Source organism: Pristis pectinata, chromosome 1 (assembly GCF_009764475.1).
Source record: "Pristis pectinata isolate sPriPec2 chromosome 1, sPriPec2.1.pri, whole genome shotgun sequence".
NCBI classification, from domain to species: Eukaryota; Metazoa; Chordata; class Chondrichthyes; order Rhinopristiformes; family Pristidae; genus Pristis; species Pristis pectinata.
In genome coordinates, this window is record NC_067405.1 from 88,593,286 (window position 1) to 88,613,384 (window position 20,099).

The 20,099-nt window shown below is 46.0% G+C and overlaps 1 protein-coding gene across 2 annotated transcripts in view; it reads right to left on the bottom strand.

Moving 5' to 3' along the window:
- mapkbp1 (mitogen-activated protein kinase binding protein 1) overlaps window positions 1-20,099 on the bottom strand; it is a 156,432-nt gene that overhangs the window by 4,484 nt on the left and 131,849 nt on the right. For both annotated transcript variants that reach the window (XM_052012062.1, XM_052012053.1), the window contains 10 exons: window positions 19,931-19,995; window positions 17,791-18,051; window positions 15,140-15,309; window positions 11,596-11,741; window positions 10,066-10,236; window positions 7,946-8,069; window positions 6,543-6,732; window positions 5,456-5,717; window positions 3,623-4,588; window positions 1,093-1,178 (listed from right to left, as the gene is read on the bottom strand). In XM_052012062.1, coding sequence (XP_051868022.1) covers window positions 1,093-1,178; window positions 3,623-4,588; window positions 5,456-5,717; window positions 6,543-6,732; window positions 7,946-8,069; window positions 10,066-10,236; window positions 11,596-11,741; window positions 15,140-15,309; window positions 17,791-18,051; window positions 19,931-19,995 — 2,441 coding nt within the window. The remainder of the gene's footprint in view (window positions 1-1,092; window positions 1,179-3,622; window positions 4,589-5,455; window positions 5,718-6,542; window positions 6,733-7,945; window positions 8,070-10,065; window positions 10,237-11,595; window positions 11,742-15,139; window positions 15,310-17,790; window positions 18,052-19,930; window positions 19,996-20,099) is intronic.

The window sequence follows — 20,099 nt, forward strand, 5'->3', positions numbered from 1 at the left end:
TTCTCCCATGAGGGGAAACACCCTCTCAGCACCCACCCTGTTGAGCCCCCTCAGAATCTTATATTTCAATAAGGTCACTTCATTCTTATAAACCTCAATGAGTATAAAGACATAAGTGACTGTAGATGCTGATGCTCGAGTATAGGTCCAACTTGATCATCCTTTCTGCTTAAGACAACCCCTTCATTCCGCAAATCAGCCCAGTGAATCTCCTCTGAACTGCGAGTGTATCCCTTTTAATAAGGGAGCTAAAACTGTACTTAGTGTCACAGGTGTGACCTTAATAACACCCTGAAGCAAGGGACCAACATCCGCAATGTCTTTTCATTCCCTAAGGAGGGGGAATGACCATGAACTGTGCCATCCACCTCGCGGAATTAGCACGTCCCTAAAAAGCGAACTGCATCTAAGCATCCTTTAGGGCAGAACAGCTGCCACACATCCATGCACCTGCTCAGAACACATCTGGCAAGTGGAGATGGTTGAGAGCTTCAAGTTCCTAGATATAAAAAACATCATTAGCCTGTCCTGGTCCAATCAGGTCGATGTTATGGCCAAGAAAGCACACCAGCACCTCTACTTCCTCAGAAGGCTATGGAAATTTGGCATGTCCCAAACGACACTCACCAGTTTTTATAGATGCACCATAGAAAGGATCCTATCTGGATGCATCGCGGCTACCTTGGGAAAGCAGCCAACATAACCAAAAACCCCTCCCACCCCAGTCATTCTCTCTTCTCCCCCCTCCCATCAGGCAGAAGATATAAAAGCTTGAAAACACGTACCCCAGGCTCAAGGACAGCTTCTATCCCACTGTTATCAGACTCTTAAACAGACCTCTTGTATGATAAAAATGAACTCTTGATCTCTCAATCTACCTTGTCATGGCCTTTGCACCTTATTTGTCTGCCTGCACTGCATTTTCTCTGTAACTGTAACACTTCATTCTACATTCTGTTATTGCTTTTCCTTCTGTACCACCTGATGCGCTGAAGTTTGGAATGAAGTATGGATGGCATGCAAACTGAAGCTTTTCACTGCATCTCTGTACATGTGGCAATAATAAACCAATTACCAATGGTTAGCACTCACCATACGGTATAGGTTCAGGGCTCTCTGTAGACAACTCTGCAGCTCACTCACAAGGAGTTTACAGCTCTGAACACTGACTGTTGGACCTGCCAAGAAAATAAAAAGGGAATTCCTATTAAGTACCTACAATACCTTTACACTGGAGTGGTGAATAATGGGATAGAAGTTAATGGCACAGAAGGCGGCCATTCAGCCCATCAAGTCCATGCCAGACAAAAATGGATTTTGTTAATCCCACTCTTAGTCCATAGCTTGTGGGTGATATCTCTTCAATCCTCACCAAAGTATTTTTTCCATGAGATGAGACATTCTACCTCTACTCCCCTTCCTGGCAGGGAGTCCCAGTCCCCAGTAAAATAATCTTTCCTCAGATCCCCTCTAATCCTTCCACCAATTCATGCCCTTTGCAAAGGGTAATCAAAAACCTGTAGATCTGAGATTAATAACAGAAAATGCTAGAGATACTCAATGGATCAGGCCATCAGTGGAGGCAGAAACAAGTTTAATGATTCAGGTTGAAAACCCTTCTTCAGAACTGGGAAGACGAGGGAAACAGGCACCTTTTAAATTGGGGGGGTGGTGGAAAGAACAAAGGAGTTGTCTGTGGCAGGGTGGAGAACGAGGTTGTCCAGGTAACACAAATGGTGTTGGTGCCGTCTGAGAGGGGGTGATGAATGATTGTTAATTACAGCTGATCTGTCTGGAGAAGGTGTAATAGAGGGAGGTGACCGAGAGAAAAAAAACCCAGTGCTGGAATGGTGAGGTGCAGAACACAGCAACTGCCGAAAATCAGAAATAAAAGAGAACGCTGGAAATGCCCAGAAGGTCAGAGAGCACCCATGGAGAGAGAAAAACTGAGTTAATGTAACAGGTGGATGACCCTGTATCAGAACTGAGCTCCATTGGAATAGTGCAAGAACATAAAAACACATGAAAATAGGAATAGGTGTAGGCCACTTGGCCCCTCAAGACTGCCCCACCGTTCATCATGATCATGGTTGATCTACCCCAGGACTTATCTCCTCTTCTGTACCAGTTCCACATAATTCTCAATTCCCTAATGTGTCAAACATGTATCTTCTTCCTCTAAATACCCCCAATGCTCGAGCCTCCTCAACCTTCTGGGGTAAAGAATTCCAGAGACTCACCACCCTCTGTGGGAAGAGAGCAAAGGCAGAGAAGTCAGAGTGTTGTGTGGGATGGAGAATAAAAGTAACGGGCAACTGGAAGCCCAGAGTCACCCCTGCAGACTGAATGGAAGTGTTCTGCAAACTGGTTACTGAATCTGTGTTTTAACCAAGATCACATCATCGCTTTAATATTGTGCATCCCAAAGAACACAGACCAAGCTTGTGCAACCTATCATCAAATTTGAATCACTTTAACCCCTGGTGAATTTATTCTGCAGCTCTTCCAAGGCTGACAGATCCTTCCCAAGTTGGGGTGACCAAAACTGGGTACAGTGTCAGTTCAACTTTTGCTAATACCTTGCGCGGGATGCATCAGACAGTGACATGATCAGTGTCCAAAGTGGAGCCCTTAATTTAGAAAGGGTGGATGTGGAGAGGGTGATTCCTCTTGTGGGACAATCTAGAACTAGGGGTTGCTGTGTGAAGATAAGGGGTCATCCATTTAAGGCACAGATAAGGTGAATTTTTTCTCTCTCAGATGGTTGAGAGTCTTTTAAACTTCAGGTCTTCCTCTAGTAGTGGTGAAAGCAGTGTCTGACTATTTTTAAGGCAGATTCTTGCAAAGCAAGGGGATGAAAGGGTACCAGGGGTCAACAGGAATGGAGCTTACAACCAGAACAGCTGCGATCTTATTCAATGGTGAAGCAGGCTCCCGGGGCTAAGTGGTCTACTGCTACTAGTTTGTATGGTGGTGCATAGGCAAAATCTAGTTTGGTATAATAAGGAAGCTAACGCAACCTCATGTCTGGTGCAGGTTACATGCTGTTATAGAGTTGGCCGAGTGCAGCACAGTGCCACAGGATGGGTTTGAGCTTCGCATCCTACCAGTGATCCCTGCACGAGGTGCTGGAGTGGAGAGAGTGTGAGAGGAGGTAGCAGCTGGCCAAGTACAGCAGCCCAACGGTGTGAAGTGGATGAGGGAGAATGAGCAAAAGAGTAGGAGAGAAAATAAGTGGTGCCTTAAACTGGAAGCCTCATTTGCAAGGATAAAGCAAACAAGGACTGGAGCAGGAGGAAGCATCAGTGAACTTCATACAGCATAGAAACAGACCCTTCAGCCCACCGAATCCATGCTGACCATCAAAACTCCATTTTACTCTCTCCACATTTCCATCAACACCGCCTAGATTCTACCACTCACCCACACACAATTTACAGTGGCCAATTAACCTACCATCTTTGGGATATGGGAGGAAACTGGAGTAGGAAGGGTTCTGAAGCAGCATGCTCTGTAATGGACATGTGCAGCAATCAACTAAGTCACGGAAATAAAAGCTATAGCGAAGCCAAACAGTCCAAGACTGAAAGGGGAAAGGGAGAGGCTGAGGCTCCATTCATACCTGGCTCCTTTGCAAAAGTCTTCTCAGGTAAAGAAGGAAGGGTTGCTGTTGTGGCTGTAGGTACAGCCTGGCCACTTGCTGCTGGAAATTTGGGCAAAGAGTCCAAGGCTTCTTTCTGCAACCTGCCACACCTGGATGCAGATGGACAATGAGAAGATCCTGGCTGACGAGGGCATTTAACAACTTGCATCTCATGGGGACCTTGAGCTGAGGGCTGTGGTGTTGAGGGAGCAACTGCCTCCTGTCCGGGTGTGGAAGCACTGTCTCCCTTTTTTTCCTGGAAGTCTCTATGCATGTCAGGCCCATCGCCCAGCGAGGACCTCCATTTTGCACCTCCTGGTAAATCCGGCAGCCTGAAGGACTCTGTTACACAGGAAGCCTTCAACTTGATTGGTGGTGAGAAAGAAGTCAAGGAGGGTCTGTCAGGCAGCGATTTAGGGAGATCGAGGAATAAGTTAGCCCTTGTGCCAAGAGTTAGTTTAGGCTGAGAGTTATTAGTAGGGGACACTGCTGAACTTGCAGGCTGTTGCAACAATGGCTTGGAGCTTGTGGCCTCTCTCCAGTTCTGTTTCGTCACCTCCTGTTTGTGAGATATTTCATTCACAATGTCCGTGTTAACCAAAGGCGAAGTTCTGGGTGACAATTCCAGAGGTTGTCCACTGGCACTGCTTTCCACAATTGATGGATCCTCACCATTCCCAGTGAAGTTCAGGCTCTCTCCCATTGAAACACTGCGGGACATTTTGGCTATGGAGCTGGTAGTTGGGTTCATGTAGGATTTCTGTTTCGTGCCCTTTCCCTGAGCGCTCTCCTTTGCCAGTGCTGATGACGGAGCATCCGATTTGCTGGATGCAGGGGGCATGGCCCTTCGCTGGTTGGTTCTGGCGTCCTTCTCAGGGATGGTCACTGAGTGAGGATGCAGCTTTGCAGATGTGGCCATAGCAGATGTTGCACTGGCTACGTAAACTAAACAAGACAAAGACAACAGTAGTAACTAATCAAAAAGCAGGAACAATCAGCAGGTTTACAAGGGCTGTGGCACGGAACCAATCTCATCGCCATGTTCTTTTCATCTGTGTCGTGGCGTCATCATAGCTTACACTATGCTGCAGCATTAGCCAGGTTCTCCCCTATAACAGGAACCTTTCTCATCTTGGGGCTAGTTAGGCCTCAATACCATAAGACTCTTATCAATACAAAATGGTCATCACACACATTTCTCCATGATTGGGATCCCTACAGTGAGAGATCATCACCACAGGACCTAGGATACCAAGAGAGAGCCTCATTAATACAGTACCTCCAGCAGAGAGCGGCCTGCATCAGGGTGACTCTCTTCATTAGTTAAGGAGTCTCTCTGCTGGAAGATCTTGGTAATTTCTCTTTGTATTGAAATCCATTGTCTGTCATTTACTCTATCAACAGTCTTCGGCTCACCAGGCTTCATTCCTCTCCACTTTTGGTTATTGAATTGGCCCTTCCCCCAATTCCTCAGATCTGTTCTTAAAGCTAAAATGCAGAGCTGACTCAACTCAAGCATCAGTCAGGCTCGAGAATTAGCCACTTCCATGACTCCCATGACAATGCTCACCCTGTTAGACAGAGCATGTAAGTGCTTTTTATCCTTTTCACAAATTATCTGCAACATAGTTATCATGACAGCTACCATCTGAGGCACATATGAACAGGAGATCTTTCTCTCAGTAATTCTTTCTTCGGAAGAAGTCAAATTAAGAACTTATTATGGTATTTGGACACCTCGACGGACAGGGACAAATGCAAGTTTCTCATTCTTTCTGCTGTAAACATTTCCAACATTATCCTTTTCCTTACCTTCATGAATCAAGTCATGGACAGATTGGGACTTTCTGATGGATGGACTTGGTGACACAGCTGGACTAGGAAGTGCTGAGGATGACTGCTCTTTCACTGATGCCACTGACACCTTCCGTGTCTCCAGAGCCAGGTTTCGTTTCCTCTGGGTGTATGTTGCTCTGACAGACGCTGGAACAATACCGGATTCCGTTCTGGGTGAGGTTTTCACTGCAGGTTTACCTGGGGCTGAATTCAACACTGAAAACGGTTTTGCTGTAGGCTGCGGAAAAACAGGAGGAGGAAGACAAGGTACTATCTTGACATCTTAGCAGAGGTGCTCGCAGATAAACACTGTTTCAGGAATGTCTCCAATGGACTGACTCACCAAACCCTCCCAACTCATGTGACACTATAAACTGCTGGGGCTCAATGCTGGAATGGACATGAACGTGCCAGTATTTGTTTCTGCCTACAATCAATGTCTATAAATGCACTGCTTCTGGTGAGTGGTCTACACATTCTTCTGTAAACAGCCTCCCACATTAGCAGTTTGTCTGGTGGATCAAACACAGGATGAATTTTACTTAATAGAATAATAAATTCAAGGTTATTTAGCCCATCATGCCCACACTGGCTCTTTCAAAGAGCTATCCAATTGGTCCTGCTCTTTCCCCATGGCCCTGTAATTTTTTTATCTTTAAATATTTATCCAATTAGCCCTCAGAAGTCTCTACTAAATCTTTCAGGGGGTGCATTCAGACCACAACCACTCGCCAAATTGAATAATTTCTCCTCATCTCCCTTCTGGTTGTGTTGGCACTTACCTTAAGGTAAATGCCAACTTACCATTCTCCTGCCATTGGTAAGTTTCTCCTTATTTACTCAACCCAAAACCCAGCATCATTTTCAGCACCTCTACTAAATTGCTCCCAAACAGCCTCCAGGTCCTGGGTATCGCCACCTAAATGAAGTCCCTTATCCCTGGCAATATTCAGGTGAAGCTGCTCTGTGCATTCTCTAGAGCCTTGACCACAGCAGAATCAGAAGTGGTGATTTAAGTACAAGAAAAGGGGTTAGGAAAAGGTAATTGTAATTCAGTGCTTACTTCATCTGGTTGTTTCTGATCATCATTTTGGTATTTTACAGCTTCCTCTGGCTTCTGGACCTCATGCTTGCTGCTCTCCCTCTTCACTGTGGAGACCTCCTTCCCTTCCTGCTCTGAGGTAGGAAATGTCAACTGAGTGACTCCTACCTCGCCATTCTGAAAGAACTTGGAAGTATGAGTTGGCGAGTTCCTAAAAACACAAGAATGTCAACAGTGTGGGTACGTAAGAAAATAGCATTTGGGGAAACTCACAATTAAAAGAGTAATGGAGACCCTTATTGATCGTCTTGCTTTTAGTAGTTATCTCCAATGCAGATGATATAATAACCTTAGTATTTAAGTTGGACCATTTTTCAAAGAAAAAGTTTTGAAACTCCACTCACAGGGTTGGATTGTTAGGTGGTGCATTTCATGGTTTAGAGGTGAGAGCAATACAATCTCATTCAGTTATGCTGCTTTGGAAAGCAGCTTGTTTTTCTCTGTTAGGTCTTCCAGTAGGGAAATGGGCTGCTAATCAGAGGGCCTGGAAGTTCAATTCTAAGCTTTACTACTTTAAGGAGAAAGTGTTTGCCTTCTTTTAATAGGAGCTGAGTCCCGCACATTTGGTGAGTATTGAGAAGCAATCAGCAGTCACACAGCAACATATTTTTTTACACAGGGAGTGGTGGGTGCATGGAACGCACTGCTGGCAGAGGTGGTAGAGGCAGATACGTTAGAGACATTTAACAGACTCTTAGATAATCACACAAATGATAGAAAAATGGAGGGCTATGTGGGAGGGAAGGGTTAGATAGCTCTTAGAGCAGGATAAAATGTTGGTACAGCATCATGGGCCAAAGGGCCTGTACTGTGCTGTAATGTTCTATGTTCTATATTCAGAGACTGTAGCCCAACAGTTCAATGTTGGACTCGTGCTTAGGGAGCGCTGGAGCCCTATATTAGTGCTGGTCTCTCATTACATGGCTCTGGAGCTCCACAGTAAAGTCTTAAAAACTCAGTTACAGGGTTACAATAGAGTGTTGGATTCTCAGTTATGTGGCAGTGTAGCCCTACAGTAGTGTTAGACTCACGACTGTGGCGCACTGGAGCCCAAGCGTAGCGCGTTGGACTTTTAGTTATGTGGCACCATAGCCCTGTAGTGGAGTTGTGGAGACTCACTTAGAGGGCACTGGAGTCCTAGAGTTGGACTCCTGATTATAGGGTCTGAAATCCTACATCAGAAATGTTGGACTCCTGGTTATAGGGTCTGAAATCCTCCATCAGAAATGTTGGATTCCTGTTTATAGGGTTCTGAAGCCCTACAGTAGTGTGTTGGACTCCCTTTTGTAGCAGCACAAGCTCCCTAAATCTATTGACTCTGGAAATAAGTAATACATCATGCATGACAATTTCCCTCCACTGACCTGAAACTCGATGTCAACGATCGAGAGAGGAATCTCGCAGAAATGCTGAGCCGAGGGTTTAGCAGTTCTTCAGTGTCTCTCATAGATGGTGACTTTGGTTTCTCCAGCTGGTGGTCAGCTTTCACTATGACAAAATGCACATGTTATTAAAATGTAGGATGCTGAGGAGAGGATGACCAGTGCTGAAGGAAACATGGGTATAGGTTCATGTACCAATCTGAGCTGGGACAGGATAGAGAAACAGAAAGACTTGCATCCATCTATCTATGGCATCTATCATATCCCTTTTAGGACTTCCAAAGCATTTTACATTCAAAGAATATGTCTGAAGTGTAGACACTAACATAGGAAATACAGGGTCTGATTTCACACAGTAAGCTCCCACAAACAGCTGCATGTAAATAATGAAACAATCTGTTTTAGTGATGTTCACTGAGGGATGAATGTTGGCCAGGATACTGTAGAGATCACCCTGCTCTTCTTCAGGATAGTGCCCTGGGATCTTTTACCTCTATTTGGGATAGTAGCAAGGTCCTTGCTGAAACACTCCATCCAAATTACAGCACCTTCAGTATTGCAGCACCCCCATATGACCGGACTAGAGGATCCACCTAGATTCCTATGCTCTCGTGCCTGAACCTCCTGACTCCGGGACAAAGGTGTAACCCACTGAGTCAAGACTGATGCACAACATGACACATAGCTCTAGGTCCTCCTTGAAGCTATTTGGGGAAGAGGACAATTGCTTCTTGCTAACCAGCTTCAGTGACAACTACCAGCCTGTAGTCATCTATCCTCCTCTCCCAAAAGCCATGCTTGCACCTGGGCCCTTTGCTCTTCTTGTGTCATGCCCAGGTGTCCATTATTCCCCATTGGTGCTCTGGTAGTGATGTCAGGGGCCATCTGACTGTGAAAGGTTGGACTGAGACCTTTCAGGCAATCATTGCACACTTCCAGCACACCAGTAATTAGAAGAAAAAAGCTAGGCAGCTTTATTTCCCCATTGTCCTGAACCCATAGCCAAAGTGGGTTAGTGTAGATGCCATTCCCAAGAGCTATTGTTGAAGGGCCAAGCCTGGAGTACTGGGTAGCATTACCACTGGAAGGAGAGGTGGGTCAGGGCATTGACAGCATCTATCCAGCAGATAAAGATACTCAGCTGGCTTACACAGTGTGCAGACTGGCTACAAACCCACAGTCAGTCAGGGCAGTTAAAGTAGCTGTGCCTCAGTGATAAAGAGCTCTGGACTCAACGTCAGAAGACTGTGGGTTTATCCCACCATAGATTTGAGCGCAAGATCTAGGCTGACGCTGTCAATGCATTACTGAAGGAGATCAGTGGTGTAGGAGGTGCCGCTTTCTCAGATGAGAGGTTAAACCAAGACCCTGGCTGCCCTCTCAGTTGGGTGTAAAAGATCCCATGGCACTATTTTGCAGAGATACACCGAGGTGTTCGGGTCAATCGTCATTCCTCAGCCAACATCAGTACAACAGACTGTCTGACCATGATTACTAGACACAGACTGACTGGCATTATCCTAAACTCCCAACAGTGACAATCCTTCATGAGTTGTAGAACACCTGAGTTTGGGAAAGGTGCTATTTCTATCTTTGCACACAGGGTCAGGGAGATGAGAACTAGTTCTGATCACTTTGAGGCAGCACATTGACACAGCTGATGCCTCATAAATGCAGCAACCCGGGCTCAATCCTGACCTTCGGTGCTGCCTGTGTGGAGTTTGGATGTTATCCTTGTGACCGTGTTGGTTTCCTCTGGATGCTCCAGTTTCCTCCCACATCCTAAAGGTGTGCAGGTTGGCAGGTTAATGAGACACTGCTAACTGCCCCGAGTGTGTTCGGTGAGTGGTAGAATCTGGGGGGGCGGGGGGGCAGGGAGTTTGATGGGAATGTGGGGACAATAAAATGGGATTAGTGTAGGTTGGTGTAAATGGGTAGTTGATGTCTGCAAGGACTCAATAGGCCAAATGGCCTGTTTCTGTGCTGTATGACTCTATGACTCTATCTAAAACCATAAACCCCTGAAGTCCACAAATGAAAAAGTGCATTGAAAATCTGTCATAAATGTAGTCATTCCCTTTTCAAAGCGGAGACATTCTTACCTCCAATACTCTCATCTGCCAGGGTCCCAAAATGCTGCTTCAGGAACTTTTCCTGATCTGGGGTTCTTGGCACAATTGTCTCCCGTGGGAAGCTCCTGCTGAGCTCATCCTCTTCCTCTTCCATGTCGGAGGAGATCCCATCCACACTCAGAGGCTCCGTACATTCGGAATCTATCACGTTAACACAAAGCAACACTTTAACCTGGACCTTGTCACTGGTTCTTGTTTTCCTGTGGTCGGGGGAAGAGACACAGAAAGCCAGGGCTTCTAAGAGGAGCATCCAAGGGTCCACCCTTCTTCCTTGGTCACTGTGGGAAGGCACACCTCCTCCAGCAACAGGGAGTGGCTACAATGGCCACCTCACCTCAGGAGCAGGCTCTACTAAGTGCATTTCATATGGATAAACCAATATCACATGCTGTTATGCTGTCTTTGGATTGAGAACCTAATATTAAACTGACCCCAAGTAATTCCAACAAATCCTCACACCCCATAGATTTGGTTCCACTTCCTATCCAAGCAGAGGTCTCTTTTGCCTGACTCAAGCTGATCAACCTGAAGTATTAAGCAGGTTTCTCCCTCCACAGGTATTGCTTGACAGGATGAGCACTCTTCTGTATTGTTTCAGACTTTTGGCATCTGTGGTATTTTACTTCTGTGAAGTGCGGATGTTCAGTGGGCAATGTTGGGGGAGGTTCTGAACTACTCACTGTGCTAATACAGGAGGAGAAATATTCATCTGCTATCTGTGAACAGAGCGGGCACCGTTAAGGGGAAGCTAAATAACACATGTTGGAATTGTACAAGATGTTGTTGATGCCAGCTTGGATTATTGTGTACAGTTTTGGTCACTCTGTTATAGGAAAGATGTCATTAAAGCTGGAAAGAGTGCAAAGAAGTTTTACGAGAATATTGCCAGGACTCCAGGGCCTAAGTTACAAGGAGAGGTTGGGTAGGCTAGGACTTTATTCCTTGGAGCATAGGAGACTGAGGGTTGACCTTATAGAGTTCTACAAAATCATGAAGGTCATAGATAGGGTGAATGCACAGAGCCTTTTTCCCAGAGAAAAGGATCTAAAAACGTAGGGGATAGGTTTAAGGTGAGAGGGGGAAGATTTACAAGGCACCTGAGGGGCAACTTCACACAGAGCTCATTCCATATACTGCCAGAAAAAGTGGTTGAGGCAGGTATAATAATTACATTTGAAAAACATTTGGATAAGTACATGGATAGGAAGGATTTAGAGGGATATGAGGCAAATGCAGGCAAATGGGACCAGCTTAGATGGGCACCTTGGTTGGCATGGTCGAGTTGGGCCGAAGGGCCTGTTTCCGTGCTGTATTGCTCTATGAATCCATGACATGTGGATAGAGGGTCATGAGGACAGAATAGCCATGGACTGAATGGCCATTACTGACCCTTATATTCCATAATGATCAGATATAACCAAAGATTCACAGGGGAAAAACAAGACATTCTCCCCACAGGTAGTAATGAGTATTGGTTCAAAATGCCTACTGGGTTCTAACCTTCATGTGGATGTTCTGGGCTGGAGAAGTGGCTGCTGGAATAATCCACGGAACAGGCACTGTCTGGACTGTGCTTCTCCACCAGGCTGTGGCTACGGTAATCCTTCTCCTGCATCGCTTGCTGCAACTCCTTCACCTGGTACTCACTAGAAGAGAAAGAAATGAAGCATTAACATTGCTAGACTCTGTTCAAATTAAACACATGTCAAGAAGATAGGGATACAAAGAGTTAAGGTATATATTACAAGTTAGGAGTGTAATACATCCCCAGTGGAATGGAATTGTCTTGTCTGTTTGAAATTCTTTTACAGCACGAGGACCTCACTAGCAAGACCAGTATTTATTGTCCATCCCTAACTGCCCTTGAGGAGATGGTAGTGAGGCATTGTCTTGAACCACCATGGTCTGTGCAGTGAAGACACTCCCGTACTCTTTGCAGATGGGGAGCAATTAGGAAGGAGCTGAGTTATTGAGTTATACAGCATGGAAACAGGTCCTTTGGCCCACCTCGTCCATGCTAACCAAGGAAAGGAAATATATTTCTGACTGAGGATGGTGTGTGACCTGGAGGGGAACTTTAAGATATTTCCATGCAGCTGCTGCCCTTGACCTTCCAGTGGGTAGAGGTCACTAGCTTGGGAGAAGCTATTGAAGGAACCTTGCCAAATAAATGTGGATGCTACACACTGCAGCTATAGTCCAAGAGATTTTCATTGATGTCCCTAGGCTCCACTATGCACAGATTTCCAATAATCCATCCTCAAGTTAATTTAAGGAACAGCTGAATGCTCTAATGAGATAATCAGAACTAAACTTAAAGGAGCAGGAATTGGCCACATCGTCCATTCAACCTGCTCTACCATCCAATAAGATCACTGCAGAACTTTCACCAAAACTTTATTCCTGGCCTGTCCCGATATCTCTGGATTCCCTGAGCAACCAAAAACCTATGGAAGAGTTGGTGATCTGCAAGTGTGAAATAAAGTGGATGGGATGCTCCTATTATCCAAACTGGTCTTGTGATAATGGAATTTTATTTTGGCTCAAGGTAACTTTACGTATAACGTGGAACTGGCCTTGGTTCCAATGATTAGTGTGATGGATACTGTTCCGTATTCCACTTCTCGACTATTATTAGTCGAGACTTCTCGACAATTATTAGTCGAGACTTCTCGACTGTGATATAAAAACAATCCAAACAGTGGCACAGCTGACAGAACTGCGGCCTCTGCAGATGCTGGAAATCTGGAGCAATACACAAAATGCTGGACGAACTCAGTGAGTCAGACAGCATCTATGGAGGGAAATGAACAGTCGACGTTTTGGGTTGAGACCCTTCATCAGGACTGGAGCAAGAAAGAGGAGAGGTAGCCAGTATAAAAGGGTGGAGGGAGACGGTGGAGCAAGAGCTGGCAGGTGATAGGTGGATCCAGGTGAGAGGGGGGAAGATCAGCAAGTGAGGGAGGGGGAGAGTGGGAATGATGTAAGAAGCTTGGAAGTGATAGGTGGAAGTGACAAAGGGCTGAAGAAGATGGACTCTAATAGGAAAAAATGGTGGACCATGGCATAAAGGGAATGTGAGGAGGGGAACCAGGAGGAGGAATGTGTGGGTGATGGACAGATCAAGAGGGCATGGGAGGGGAAAGAGAAGGGGTTATAGGGCCAGTGGGATAAGGGAAAACAAAGGGGGAGGGAAACAAGGGGGGGAGGGGGGAATAGAGGGGCGGGGTTACCAGAAGCTTAAGAAATCGATGTTCATGCCAACAGGTTGGAGACTACCAAAGCAGAATAAGAGGTGCATCTAGCCTCAACTTGGCAGTAGAAGAGGCCGTAGACAGATATGTCAGTGTGGGAATGGGAAGTGGAATTAAAATGGCTGGCCACCAGGAGATCCTGGCTGTTACGGCGGATGAAGCAGAAGTGCCTGATGAAGCGATCCCCCAATCTGTGTCGGGTCTCACCAATGTAGAGGAGGCTGCACCGGGGGCACTGAATGCAATCAATGACACCAATGGATTCACATGTGAAGAGCTGCCTCACCTGGAAGGACTGTCTGGGGCCCTGAATAGTGGTAAGGGAGGAGGTGTAGGGGCAGGTGTAACATTTAGTGCGATTGAAGGGATAAGTGCCTGGAGGGGGATCAGTGGGGAGGGATGAGCGGACAAGGGAGTCACGGAGAGAGCAATCCCTGCGGAAAGCGGAGAGGGCACCATTGTTGGTAGAATCTCAGATGGCGACAAGTAGGTGTACAGGAGTGAGATAGATCGGCTGGTTGAGCAGTGTCGCGACAACAACCTCACACTCAACATCAGCAAGACCAAGGAACTGATTGTGGACTTCAGGAAGGGGAAGTCGGGAGAACACATACCAGTCCTCATTGAGGGTGAGCAGCTTCAAGTAGGCATGCCAGCAGCTCTACATCGTTAGGAGTTTGAGGAGATTTGGTATGTCACCAAAGGCTCTTACAAATTTCTACAGATGTACAGTGGAGAACATCCTGACTGGTTGCATCACAGACTGGTATGGAGCCTCCAATGCACAGGATCACAAGAGGCTGCAGAGGGTTATAGACTCAGCCAGCTCCATCACAAGCACAATCCTCCCCACCATCGAGGACATCTACAAGAGGCGGTGCCTCAAGAAGGCAGCATCCATCATTAAGGACCCTCACCATCTGGGACGCACCCTCTTCTCATTACTACCATCAAGGAGGAGGTACAAGAGCCTGAAGACCCAAACTCAACATTTCAGGAACAACTTCTTCCTGTCCGCCATCAGATTTCTGAATGGTCCACGAACCTATGAACACACCTCGTTCTTCCTTTTATTTTGCACCATTTATTTATTTTTGTAATTTGTAGATTTTATGTCTTTGCACTGTACTGCTGCCGCAAAACAACAAATTTCACGTCATATAAGTCAGTGATAATAAATCTGATTCTGAAGATGTGCCTGGTGGTAGGATCCTGTTGGAGATGGCAGAAGTTGATGCGTTGGATGAAGAGGCTCATGGGGTGGTAGCTGAGGACAAGGGGAACTCTATTCCTGTTATGTCTGGGGTGGGGGGAAGGATGACGTGAGGGCAGACGTGTGGGAAATAGAGGAGATGTGGGTGAGGGCTGCATCAACAGCAGTGGGGGGGGGCGACCCTGTTTTCTGATAAAAGAGGACATCAAATAGCATCCTTGCAAGTGACAGGATGGGAAGAGATGTAGACGAGGTAACTGTGGAGAGAGTAAAATGGGATTAGTGTAGGAGTAGTGTAGATGGGTGGTTGACGGTGGCGGACTCAGTGGGCCCAAGGGCCTATTTCTGTGCTGCATGACCATCTGTTAGAAGTGCCCACCAACTTCACTAGCAAGGATAATTCCGACACATTAGCTTTAAAACACGGACCAATCCCCACACAAAGACATCACAGATAATGACCAATTACTTCCTTGCATCTACAAACCGAGGTTCCTTAATATGGTCCTGATTCCCCCACCTTCTACACCCCTGGTCTGTGCATGGACATCGATCTTGAACAAGCACTAGCACTCACCTCTCAGTCTCGCCAACACTCTCCGTGTGTACTGGGTATATGACACACTCTTCAACCTCTGGTGTCTCCAGATCCTGGCTGAAAACACCATCCTCATGCAACGGCAGTGTGATGCTGCTGGGCCTAACAAAGGAAGAGTTCTGTGCGTGCGTCGACTCCTGCTCCTCTATCTGTCAGAGAAATAAACACAACAGGCTAGGACTGTGTGCCCTCAAGGAGGCGCCTAGGAATTAAAGACTGCGCTAAACAAACCCAAGAAGCACAAAGAAAGATTTTTTTTTAATTGAAATCTTTCGTTATTAAAGTAAGATGGCGAAGGACATGTTGTTTGACTCCTGGTCAAAAAATCTTAGCTAGTGATGAATGTGTCTTCTTTCCAATAGGTGTAGGAGGCCGGAAAACACACAGCACCTTTACACAAGGAATACATTCACAGGCACTTCCTGGAGGTGGGTTCAAGAGGAAAGTCAGCACACCCACATTGGGCTGTGCCACCCATCCCCCATTCTTTGGCTAAGACAAACATGGTCTCCTTGGACAAATGATAACACCTGCTAACTCCTGTCCCCTGCAAAGGAGCCAGTGACCATGGGAGGAGCAGAGTTGTTAGCCCTCCAGTAAAAATCCACAAACTTACACAGATATCTTCACAGTTGATACAAAAATCAGAAATATTGTAAAAGTACAAAGGGGTATTGCCAGCCGGTAAAATAGGCAGACAAATGATATTACCATGCCATAGAAGGAGAGCATTCAGCCCATCAAGTCCATGCTGGTTTCCAGCAGAACAATCCCATCAGTTCCATTCCCTCTCATTTCCCTGTACACTTGCAAGTTTTCTCTCTCATTCGGTCCCATCAACTCCCCTTTGCTTCTTTCTACACTTAGGGGTAATTTGAAGGAACCAATTAGCCTTTGAGATGTGGGAGGAACACTTGGAACACTTGGAGTAAACCTATGTAGTCACAGGGAGAACACGTAAGCTCTGCTCTGACAGCACTCGAGGTCAGGATTGAACTTGGGTCTTTTGAGCAGACAGGTGTGGAAAATAAATTGTCATAGGAAAATAGGATGACCAATATGAACTTGCGGTGGAGAATAATTTATTATTTCTACAACAAAAGCACCTGGGGCTGTATGTTTGCAGATCTTTGAAGGTACAGAATAAACAGAGAAGACTGTTATAAACAGCATCTCTCGCAGCGAGTCCCAAATTCAAAACACTCCTCAAGGCCACTTTCCCAAACATGGAAGTCCTGAACTTCCTGCGAGCCCCGGCTGCTGTCATTCCAGCTGGATTCTGACATTGTGGAATCCAGTGACGGAGCACAAGCTTCCTGCAACTAGGAAACCTGGGCACTGAACCTGGTGCAGCTTCTGTAACTCCATTCATTTCAATGAGGAATGGCTGTGATGAAGATAGGTATCAGGTTATCTACATTTTCTTTGAAATAATTCAGTTGAACCTCTTCAATTTTTAAACAAATATACTTAAAGTTAAATATTTTTGTGCTGTCTAGTATTTTTAAGCATGTTAATTTATTTTTGGAAAAGTTAATAACTTTTAACCTTTTAAAATTATGACTCATTATTATCATGTTTTGATTATTTTTCAGACTTCTTGCCTCATTTATCTGGGAACACAGGAAAGTCTCAGTGGCTTATGCAGTATCTGTGGAGGCAAAAGGTGTATGTCAATGTTTCAAGTCAAGACCTTGCATCAGGACTGAGGGAGAGCAGGAAAGATTGCAGGTATATAGGGGGTTAGGACCAAGGCTGGTAGGTGATAGGTGGAACCAGATGGGGAGAGAATGATTGGCAGATGGAACCAGATTGGGGGGAGGGGGGGGGTGGGGGGATGGACAAAAGGAGAAGAAAACTAGATGGACAGTTCACTGGCTGTGGGAGGAAAGCACGGGGGGGGGGGGGGGGGGGGGGGGGGTGGGTGAGTTACCTGAAATTGGAAAATTCAATGTTCTTACCCTTGGGTTGTAAGCTGCAGATGCTTCCAAGAAAGTGCCCAAAGTATTTGGTGGCAGGGCCTGTCATTCACAGCAGGAAAGCCTTTGACACTGTCCAGGAGGCAGCTTTGGGGAATCGTTCAGGGCGAGGCTGTCGGGGAGCAGCGAATGTGGGCAGATGGACACAAACATCGGGTCTATGGGCTGCATGTTGTGCACCATTGGCATTTAAGATCCTTGGCTTTGTAATCAGTAGCGTTATCTAGAAAATTGGGCTTAGTCTTTATAAGTCATTAATTAGGCCCCAGTTAGCATATTCTGCACACCAAACTTTAGAACCTTTTCCACTCTTTGGAAATGTTGTGGAAGAGATCAACTACAATGGGAGACTTCGGGTACGTGGAGGCTGAATTGTTCTACGTAAGAGCAGAGAAGATCAAGAGGAAATTTAAAACAGATGATCAAAATCATAAAGGTTTTTTGCAAATGATCTAAAGCTGCATCCATTAGAAGAAGCACCAGTTAGTTGTGGGAAATTAATTAAGAAGTTGAAGTTAATGAGGAGATTTTTTTTGGGAGGAGGCAGGGAGAAGTTTTGATCTGGAAAGCACGTTTGAAAGTGTGAAGGAAACACACTGATGGGAAACTCTTTCAAAGTGTCAGAACAGACGCAGTGGACCAAACACTCACATCACTCAGCAGCGTTTCAATGCTGACCCGCAGCCTGTGCTCATTTCCAGTGGGGAGGCCACACACACTGCCCCTGGGTGGCGGGGCTCCCACCTGGGAGACAGAGTTCATTGATGGCGAGTAGGAGAAGGAGTCCAAGTGTCGCAGGTCGAGCATCGACTTCACGCTCAGGTCCAGGTTGTTGACGCGGTGGGACCAGCGGCCCCGAGGCCGGGGGACATGATCGTTAACCAAATCCAGTCTCTTTGGCAGGTCTTCCGTCTGTATCGGTGGGGAGGGACAAAGGTTAGCATCACAAATGGAGGCCAACATCCTAAGTACTATCACCACAACAATTACACTGGTGCCCTGCCTAGCGCTCAGGATCCATTCTCAGGGACAAGAGAGCTGATGTAATCAGCACTAAAAGGGATTCTTTATATATAGAGATATATGTTACTGACAGTGACATTGTGCAAGGAATCTAGTGCAAACCCCATCTTTTATGTATAGATATATGTGTTACCGACGGGTTGTGCAAACCCCAGCCCCCTGCTGGCTCTCCCCCTGCAATGAACCGCCCACACTCGGTGAGGAGAGGCTACCTGTGAGGGCTGGGTTTGGGGGCCTTGGGTGGGTGATGTGGCCGCTCAGCACTGAGATGTGGGGCTCAGGGCTGAGCTCTGCCAGCACGGTGACTGCGGCCATTGCTGGGGACTGGCAGCATCTGCTCCAGGTGCTGTCAGACCACCCGGATCCAACGGTCTCCCTCATCACCTTCTGCTGGATGTGACTGAAGCTGCAGCTTCCTCCTACTTGTTTAGGTGTGTGGCTCTCCCCTGCCCTGAGACTTCTCTACGGTGACAAGCTTAACAGTGGTCACTGGGTGCAGAGAATCGCTGCCAATGGGTGGTTAACAAAATAGCGAGCTGTATTTTAATGTTGTTTCTCCAGAGATTGTTTTATTCTCAGCGTTTGCAGGATAGTCGGTAGAAAATGTCAGCTGGATCATGCAAGGTTTTGGGAAGAAAAGCATTTTCTTTCTTTTTATATTACTACAAAGGCCAATTTTACCAACTGAATTAACAGATTCCAAGACAAAGTGCTCTGTATGTACATATTATCTGAAATAAGGCAGCCTAACCAAGTATTTTGTTTTCTGAAGTGCTTGGAAAAGCCTCTGAACTAAGGGCTAAAATATTCCTTTGAGTTCATAATCAGAGACCTTTGTTATATGCATGAATTACACTACATACAGTTATAAATTGGGCCATAATGCTCCACTTATGGCAGGAAATAGTCCCACTGCCTGTCACTAACACAACCCAACAGAAAAACTAGGATTAGGTGACATTCCTGCATTCCCTGGGCACTCTAGTCCATACTAATGAGATGAAAGTTTCTCTGCATTGGGATGCAAAAATAAATTAATAATATTCAGATAAACCAAATTTGCCTTTCACCCACCACTAAGCAGATGACATTCTCTTGCTTTCATAAACACCACAGCGTACCCTTCATAATGTCCTTAGGTAAGAGGTTAGGGAAAGGGGTTGTGTGAGTTTTAGGGGCCCTTAGATTCAGAGAGTCATACAACAGGAAAACAGACCCTTCTGCCCAATAGATTAGCACAAACCATCATGCACCCACTTACACTAATCCCACTTTATTCTCTACACATTCTCATCAACTTCCCCCAGAAATTACCGCTCACCTACACGCTAGGGGCAATTTACAGCAGCCAATTAACCCACATCTTTGGGATGTGGGAGGAAACCAGAGCACCCGCAGGAAACATGCGGTCACAGGGAGAACGTGCAAACTCCACATAGAGAGCACCTGAGGTCAGGATTGATCCTGGGTTGCTGGAGCTGGGAGGCAGCACCTCTACCAGCTGCACCAATGTGTCACTCTTGATTCCATGATGCTCAACATATACTGGATGTCTAAAACATAGAAGTTCCACTCCTCATGTTAATATCCTTCCCGATGACGTACGTAAAACATTCCTAGAGAAGCATGCAACAAATATGTCTACCCGATGGGGGTGAAAGATGTCGCAGTTCACAGGTTCAGAGCTACTTATATAACGTGCAAGTACTGAATCCAACTGTTCCTTCAACTGAATCTGTGGTTGTTTTAAGTCCAGATCTAATCTTACCTTCCCATTGTCCCAGTGGTACAGACTCTTCACACTCCCAGTGTATTGCCTGCCTGTGGAGATATCTGGAATGAACAAAGAGGGGCATCAAGCATTGTCCCAAAGCATATTCTGAGTGGCTGCATGTGAAGAGGTAACATTAGACCTTCCAATGGTTGTATTATCACCA